At 35.6% G+C, this 9,662-nt stretch overlaps 1 protein-coding gene across 1 annotated transcript; it reads left to right on the top strand.

Moving 5' to 3' along the window:
* Positions 1 to 3,282: 3,282 nt before the first annotated feature.
* Positions 3,283 to 4,230, top strand: LOC110289929 (olfactory receptor 8J3). The gene has a single exon (XM_021156336.1). The coding sequence runs from the start codon at positions 3,283 to 3,285 to the stop codon at positions 4,228 to 4,230; it is 948 nt and encodes a 315-aa protein (XP_021011995.1).
* Positions 4,231 to 9,662: the final 5,432 nt, after the last annotated feature.

Here is a 9,662-nt window from a genome sequence, read left to right as displayed (position 1 = left end):
ACAGTAGATGCACAGTGCTGCAAACAAATTACATCCCTCCTGAAGAATGGAAATTTCTTTGAAAATATGTAGGTTAAATGTAATGATATTTCTGCATAAAGGTACACAGCCATAATCTAAATTCCTAAGAGGTTGAAGCAAATAGAACATTAGAAACATAGTCAGGTACAGGTCAGTCAGCAGTGCACAGTAATACTGCCTTATAAAGACATTAAAATGATCCGATGTCACATATGTAAACAGACATAATGTTTTAAAATGCAAGCAACTAAATGGAGGAACACATTTATAAAGGTCATTTATCACAGACTATAATTAATCTGCCTACGTTTTAGTTAAGAGTCTGCTGAAAGGAAACATTTTCCTGAGGTGTCAGAATACCGGGCTCCATTTAAGGGAGCACCTGTGGACTTTAACTTCTAGAGGCTCACGACCCTAGTTTATTATGTGGCCTTTTTCATATTCATGGATAACATTCCCAGTAAGTGAATATTCTTTCTAAAATTTGCACTTAGTTCATTTATCAAATATAGAAAACTCAATCTAATCTTCTCTGCCCCCCTCCACCTTGTTTAAAAGCACAGCTCTGGATGATCTTAGACATCCTTTCATATTGCTTCCACATATTCTTGAGTCCTGAGGTTACAGAGCTGCACCACCATGTCTGCATTTCCTCTTTCTTTCATTTTGAAGTAGTGTCTTGCTATGTGACTGAAACTGGGCTGGAAACTGGTGTATATTCACCATCCTCCTGCCTTAGTTTCCAGAGTACTGAGAATAGTGTCAGCTATCCTATCTGAAACCATTTCTTTTCTATTACACTAGGTTTTCTAAAAGCAAAGTGGTTGCTTTCAGTTATAGATAATTAGGTGAGCAGTACCAAAATTTGTTTTAAATTAAAGACAGATACGTCTTGTGATACACGGCCTAATACTGCAATTTCTGTTTTCAACATACTGTGCTTTTCATGCTTGTAAAATATTTATTACACATTTAGTGAATCAAGTATTAGTGATGTCTGTGTTACAGGTACTTGATATACTATAAAGTATATAGGGGTATAATATTAGGCCATGTATTACAAGCATGAAAAGCACAGTATGTTGAAAACAGAAATTGCAATATTACATTTTAAATAATTTCATATGAAGTGCCAAACCATTTCACAAACTTTGACCTGATTCTCAAGTATCCCCATAAAAATCTCCACTATGTATTCAATCTGTCACTTCTTTCCCCATATGATTCAAAGCATGGATTATATGGAAGATACCTTCTTATGCTTTTAGCTGTCAAATTTATATTCTAAACTCGTCTTCTTCACTTTGACCCATCCAGTGCTATCTCATTCCAAAAAGTCCATAAAAACTGTGAAAGGTGCTTATTTTATCCGTAAAATTTTCTTTTAAGCCCCACCTCTAACCCCTTTCAACCCTGTAATTCATAATCTTTACAACAGCAAAAAATAATATGGTTCAATTAAGTTAATCAAAATATTTCCTCTCTTTACATAACTCCATGATTCACAAGTAACAAAAGAAAGTGGGAAATTTACATAGTAATATATCTCTCGATGTAATATCACACATGATACCACTAATTGCCAATTTCTCATAAAAACCTGGTAACATACTCTTCTCTTACTCTCTCCCTTCCATACATATAAAGCATTTGCTTGTTAACTCATTTTCTATTGCAGAGAATGGCATTTCTCCATTATTTCTTATGGCTCAAAATCTTGGAGATTTTTTTTTCTATCTGATGCTTCACATAATCATTTTCTTGTGTTTATTTTAAGTTCAATTCAAATGGTGTTTTGACAGAGGCAAGATCCCCATTATTCCATGTCAAATTATTCTCCCTGGTTGTTTCAATGAAACCCTGACTGTGTTTTACTCATCCTACATCATACCTGCAGCAGTGATATTATTCACAGGTTTATTTTACAAATTGTGTTTACTTGGCCAGAACATCAGATTCGTGAGGGAACAAAAGTGATTTCTGTGAAGCTTCGGTAGTGTTTGTCCCAGAGCAGAAACCAAGGGACAGGGTGATGTCTGTTGTCAGAGTCAAAGGTATTGGCTACCATATAATGTTAGGATTTACTGGGTTTTATTTAACTGACTTTATTTTATTTTCTTACACTGTCAGTTTTTAATGTTCTTTTTCTAGCTACAGCTTAAGTATCTATGTTTTTCTAGGTCCATTTTAAAAAGAGGGAACGTATCAACAGGTCTTGGATCTTTATCAGGCATTTTTGGAAGCATAATGAGGTCATGACACTCTAAACATTGTGTGCAAATTTGTAGCTGAAGGATGACTGTGTGATTTACCTGCCCAAACATCATCAGTTGTGAATGTTAATGACACCCCAGCTGTCATTAGGAAAAATGACTATCCTTAAACAACTTTAATAACTTACTCAGCATATGAAATTCTATGATAAATAAGCATATTATTATGGTAATTATACAAAAAGATATCCAATATTTTTATAAGAATAAAATATTTACATATTCATGCTAATGATAAAATTAATACTTAACTTTTGTACATAAAAATATTCAAAATTTAATAAGTATTGATTTATTAGAATATAATGGAAGGGATATGAAGTTTGTTGGACAAGAATGAAAGGTATAGTCAAAAGCTAGAAAGTCCTATGAATAATGCCAAAATGTTATAAAACTGTTAACATTTTGATATAATCTTTTAAAGGTAGAAAGAAATTCAACACTATAGTTTCATGTAATTCCATGTTAGTAAATAAAGCAGAAAATTAATGATAACAGGTTCGTGAAAAACATATCTAAGTTAAATTTCAATCTAATGACTTTATATGACAGTCTATAGAAAGTGGGAAGGACACCAGCTGTAAACATATATGTGCCAGACTAAACAATTACAATTTAATTGTATTTTAGATACTTAAAGATAATATGAATCCTCATGCCCTTTCTTACTCAACAAGACATAAAATTATATCACAGCTTCAAATACTGCAGGCTAAGAGCATATCTCTCCTTCCACATGAATTGAAGTAGTCCACAAACCTCACCATTTAATTCATTACCCCTCATGTTACTTCAGAACAGGTTTAGGCAGAAAACTTTGAGTTTTACAACTGAATTTTAACTCATTCATAATTTAAATAAGATAAATAAAAACCAACCTCACCTGAGGACTGCACCTTGTATCAAATGGTAATGGTAGAAAATACTTCTTTAACTTGGTATGGCATTCTTTTCCTTTCCAAACAGATGAACGTGTCACAACTGTTACATGGCTCCTAGAAATTTATCTCATGTCACTGAGTTCATTCTTGTCGGTGTTTCAGACCTTCCAGAACTGCAGGTTCCACTTTTCTTTGTCTTCCTAGTCATCTACCTTCTGACAGCAGCAGGGAACCTGGGCATCATCACCCTGACCACCGTGGACTCACGCCTGCAAACTCCCATGTACTTCTTCCTCAGACACCTGGCAGTCATCAACTTTGGCAACTCCACTGTCATTGCTCCTAAAATGCTGGTCAACTTCTTAGTCAGTAAGAAAACCACCTTATACTACGAATGTGCCACGCAGCTGGGAGGATTCCTGGTTTTCATTGTAGCAGAGATCTTCATGCTCGCTGTGATGGCCTATGATCGCTATGTGGCCATCTGCAACCCACTGCTCTACATGGTGGTGGTGTCTCGACGGGTCTGTCTTCTGTTGGTGTCTCTCACATACTTCTATGGCTTTTGCACAGCCATTGTTGTTTCATCCTGTGTGTTTTCTGTGTCTTATTGCTCCTCCAAAAAAATAAACCATTTTTACTGTGATAATGTCCCTCTCTTGGCACTTTCCTGTTCTGACACCTACCTTCCAGAAACTGTAGTCTTTATATCTGCAGCTACAAACCTGTTCTTTTCCATGACTATAGTGTTGGTATCTTATTTCAACATTGTGTTGTCTATCCTAAGGATCCGTTCAGCAGAAGGAAGGAAAAAAGCCTTTTCCACCTGTGCTTCACATATGATGGCTGTCACAGTTTTCTATGGGACTCTGTTGTTTATGTATTTGCAACCTCAAACTAACCACTCACTAGATACTGATAAGATGGCCTCTGTGTTTTACACCTTGGTCATCCCAATGCTGAACCCCATGATCTACAGCCTGAGGAACAAGGATGTGAAGGCTGCTTTAAAGAGATTCATGACAAATCCATGTGATTCTTTTAAATCACTGTAACCGTAAGACTTTTCTAGTTTTAGAGACAACTGGTGAGTTATCATCAGCAATGATGACTCTTTTCATGTGACTTTACCATAATAATTTCCTACCAGAGAGTGCAATGTACAAAGTAGAGGTGCAATGGAACAGTGGTAAAGAATGACAAACCCTAACTTAGCTAGGAAACAGACTAACACTACTACTGATAAGTCAATCCTACACTGGACTCGCCATGATACAAACAAAGGAGGAATTCACTGCTTTTATTTCTTTACCTGAGCATATAGCTTTAATCCAATGATGAGAACAACTGAGAAGACATACAACAGAAGAGCAGCAGAGAAAATGCTGGCCAGTATATTTTCCAAATATCTAGAACATACTGAGAAACTGTGGCAGCATAGAGGACACTATGGAAATAGACTAAGTAGATGCCTATTTTAGATAGAATGTTTGAATTTAAATGAAAAAGAAAACCCTAAAATCTGAGTAAAATTTGTAATCTATAAATGGCAACAAATATACTTAATATTCATCAAATATATTATTTAAACATACTTTATTATGCCTTCATTGCCCATGTCATCTTGTGAACTTTTATTTTAAAATAAAATCTGGAGGCTGAGGATATCGATGAGGTGATGAAGTGTTTATCTATTATGCATGAAACCTAAGGTTTCCTCCCTAGAATTGCCCGGATGTGAAGTGCAGTTTGTGAAATAGAAAATGTTTGTTTCACATATAAGGCTATTGACAATATTCCACCATATTAAAACACTCAAAAAATAATAAAACAGTTAGTGTAAAGTCATCATTCACATAGCACTGCACATATGTGTATATGCATCCCCCAGGCATACACATACACACCCACACAAAATTAAAATCTTCCATAGTATACATTACAAATGATTGACCCTTCATTAAAAGTTTAGACCTCATGTTTTTAATAGCATGGATTTGTAATCACTAGAACTGGAGTTATAAACCAAGAAGATGAAAAGTGTCAACCAGTCTTGTACAACAAGAATCATTTTGAGACCTGCTTAAATGTCAAATATGTGGTCAGTTATTGACTAGAATAAATGAGACCAAAAATTATAAATTCAATCACTAAAAAGAAAATTTTGTATCTATCAAAAATTAAAACCACAGGGTTCATAGTTCTTAGCTATATGGATGCATATTTTTATCTCTAGTCATTATTTATCCTTTATTATTTTTTCCAAGATGTACCTGGTGTTTACTTTTATCAAGATAAACAGATCTGGAATTGTACCAAGAACATACTTAATTAATTGCCTTATAATTTTCTACAGTTATAAAATCCCTATTCGACTTAGCTTTATTACTTTATTTAATTGGACTTATCATATATTCACATGTTGATCCCCAGTAATAACTCAAAAGGGAATAACAGTTTAATAACAGTGCAAATTACCATTGCAATTTAACACAGCTTGTGGGAGAAGACATATGTTTTATTCCAGGAGTTTGATAATTAGAATTCAATAAGCAAACTTTACAAACTTAAATTGTGCAGTAAAAATGTAAAAACTTATGGAATACTATGGATTATCCTTTAAGCTGAATGTAGACTGGAGTTTACTGTAAAAGACCAAGAATAACTTTTCTTTGTTTATACAAGATGCTGGATTCAGCAGCCAGGCAACTTGGTTTGAATGAGAATGCCTCCTAGACCTGGCCATTTGGCCACCTGGTACTTAGTGACACTGTTTGGGGATATGCATGAGGAAGTAAGGTACTGGGGCAGGCTTTTGATATTGAAAGCCTTGTGCTGTTTCCCAGTCGCTTAACCTGTTTTGTGATTCTGTTTGAAAACATCAGCTCTCAGCTTGTATTCATGCAGCCATCTTACTGCCTTATTTTCCTGGCATGATGGTGTCTTCCTCCTCAGGATCCAGGAGCCCAAATAAAATCTCCCTCAGTATATGTCTCCTTATACTATTTCATTACAATAACAGAGAAGTAACTAATACACATGGGCAGACCACTTTACAACTACCTATCCCCATCCGTGGAATTGCTGTAAGACCAGAGTTACCCTGATTGATTACTTAGTGCAGGAGTTAAATCTTCTCTGTGCATTGAAATATTGACCTTGGTGAAAAAGTTAATTCTCATAATCTCATCAACAAACAGACAAAAGATGAATTACACATTTCCAAACAAATAACTGTATTCACCAAATAAGAAATCACAGCAGCTAGACACACACTTCCAATTTCTTATCTCAAATTCAAGGCCTGCCTATAACCAGCATGATTTTAAAAAATAAAGAAAATAAAAACTATGAAAATATTTTTTCAGAAACTATAGGAAGTAAAGGCTAATAAAATTTAAAAGCTAGAAGAATAATACTCAATAAATATTTTACAGATAGTAAATTTTTGTTAACTCTATTAAAAAATTACAACAAAGCAAATAACAAATTTTCCTCTTTGGTATAAAATAAACCATGAAGAGCCATGTAAAATTTCAAAGAATGATATTTCAGCATATATATCTAATGTGAATCTGGTGAGTTAAAACAGGTCGTGGATTTAGTTCTGTCATCTATATAATAAAAATTACTTCAGGAGCTAGAAAGACAGCTTAGTGGCTAAGAATACTTCCTGCTCTTCCAGAGTACCTGTGTGCATTCTCCACCACCTACAACAGGGGTTCAAACCATGTACAACTCTAGTTCCAGAGGATCTGATGCCTTCTTCTGGAATCTGTGGATATTGCACAGACATACAAATCTAAATGCAGTCAAAAAAAAAAAAAAGCAAGAGCCAATAAGTTACTTTATCCTAAACTATTTCAAAAATACTTCAGTATTTAATGTGTACAAAGTATTGTTTTGGGCTCTGATGAAATCATAAACAAAAGGGTCCTGAGCTAGCAGGTTATTCTTCAATTACAGGGTCCTAAATGATAAGATAAGCAAGTGATAAGACTGGGGTCAAGGGCTATTGCTTAAGTGATGGCTTATACCAAGCAAGTTTATTGAGTACAACCTGCTATATGCTAATGAAGTAAGAAATGGGACAGAACAAACAAAAATACATCATACAATGGGACAAAGTCAGTAGGAAGTTAATCAAACAATGTTGCACAGGATACCTCTGTGGGTTTTTTGTTGTTGTTTGATTGTTTTGTTTTTGTTTGTTTGTTTGTTTGTTTGTTTCCAGAAGCATGGACACCTTGTCAGTCAGGAGCCAAGAAATACCACAAAGTCCCACCATATAACAAACCTCAGACAAGAGATTTATTGGAGAGAGATACAGAGATACCTTGCCTCAGAAAGGGAAGAAAGTTGGCAGAGGGCTGGGCAGAGGGGTGGTCCACTGTAGAGGTTTTGGAGCATGCACAGTGAGCAAGTGGAAAATACAGTGCAGTTGGGAGAATTGATTGGTCACTTACTCTGAAATAGATTTAATGCCGAGTCCCTGTGATCAGGGATTTCCAAATATCCAAGCTCAGATCAGTGGAGCATCAGGATGATTTTCCACTGTTCTGTTACACTACAAACTCAAGGGTATAGAGATCAAGCACATAGTGGCCTTTGGACTGATAACCATAGCCTCTTAGTGTAAGAAGAGTGGAGTTTTCTGGATCTGAAGCCAAATTTCCTTCAAGTCTCTGGCCCAACACCATTATTGGTCCTGTTAAGCATATTCTTTTTTGGGGGGGAGGGGACTGTTGTTTTGTTATTTATTTATTTATCTATTTATTTATTTATTTATTTATTTATTTGGTTTGTTTTGATTTTCATTTTTTTGGGATGGAAGGAAGGTGGAAGGAAGAATGGGAGAGAGAGAGAGAGAGAGAGAACTTGGGTGGGTATGGAAGTGGGGATAGTCTGGAAAGAGTTGGGGGAGGAGAAACATGACTAAAGTATATTGTATAGAAGAAAATTTCTTAGTAGAAAAGAAGTAAACCTTTGAAAAGGAGAAAAAAAAAACCCTCCCAAATGTTGTTCCTTCATTAAGAGACTATGTTCCTTCTCCATACACAAGGGCATTGAGGATTGCTTAGGGTCTATTTAGCCCTTGACACAATACTTTCATTCAAGGTGGTGTTTCATCTGTGGTGTAAAAATGGATGAACAAGTATACAAGACATTTGGGGTTAGCAGGGATCAGCAATATGGAGAATGAGGGTTCCTGGCAAGTACAATAGTATAAGGTGCATAAAATGAAAGAGGCTGAAACCCCAAGTGTTCTATCAGTTGTTAGAGCATAATTTTGTCCAAGGCAACATGTTCCTGAGAGGGTACAGTATAATTCTGATAACCTGCCCAGGAGCAATAAACCAGATTGTTATGTCATGCCTAAATTTTCTTCCTACCTGTTATGGATCAAGATTATACAAATATCTTTGTTTCAGTGATTCTAGGCACATCATTATAATCCTTACAGGGCCTTGTGTCTAGAGTTTCACTATAGTGTTGAAATGACTCCACCAAAGAACACCACTGGCCATCAGAGCTCCTTCTCTATCAATCATGGTTTTGTGGTATCAATAATTCCTTATCCTCATACTTTCTTTCTTGGATGTCTTTACACAGTAAAGAGTGTGCAGGTAATGGGAATAGATGCAACTAATAAAAGAAACACACTTAGTAGAATATTTTATGTCAAATTATTACTGACCCAGGACATTTTTTAGACTCCGGTTTAAGGAGATGAATCATGAACTCCTAACCTCCAGGCAGAAAGGTTGTTTAGTTCTGTTTTATTTTGTGCTAATTTATATATATATATATATATATATATATATATATATATATATATATATATATATAGCTGTGATTTTGTTTTTATCCTTTTTAAATCAGTTTAACACTTTATATGATACTTTTAGGTTTGAGATTGGATTTTATTTCTGTGCTTCATTTCATAATTTCATAAAGGAAAAGTAGTGGTAGCTGAGGCATCAGCAGGCCCTACAATGGACTATCCGTGTTTTTGAAAGTTAAATATATCTGAAAACTCTGAAAGCTCCTAAGAGTAAGATTAGACTGTGTTTAACAACATACACTCATACATTAATAATACTAATTTATGTCCCGCCCAGCAGGACCTAGTTATTCCGTGGATCAAGGAGGATCGAGACCTGCAAGAGAAGTGGGTAGAGAAAGGGGAGGGAGACCAAGCAAAGAGTTGTCAAGGTCTGTTTAATGAAGGCTAAGAGCCAGGTTAAAAGCACACAGTGAGAGAAAATAGGGAGGGGTTGAGGGGTCATAATAAAATGCAGAGAGAGGGATGGACATCTGAGGCGAATGCTGATAACAGGCTTCTCCTGTCTTGGAATGTCGGCCCCCTAACAGTCCCGGGTGGCCTTCAAACATTCTGCAGTTTATCTTGGAGTGCCATAAACAGTCCCAGGCACCAAACATAGACATGGAGGAAGAGGTGAAGCTGCCTTAATCTAAGCAGTTC

Source organism: Mus caroli, chromosome 2 (assembly GCF_900094665.2).
Source record: "Mus caroli chromosome 2, CAROLI_EIJ_v1.1, whole genome shotgun sequence".
NCBI lineage: Eukaryota > Metazoa > Chordata > Mammalia > Rodentia > Muridae > Mus > Mus caroli.
Note: the sequence above shows the minus strand (reverse complement) of the source record. Positions and strands in the feature narration are given on the sequence as shown.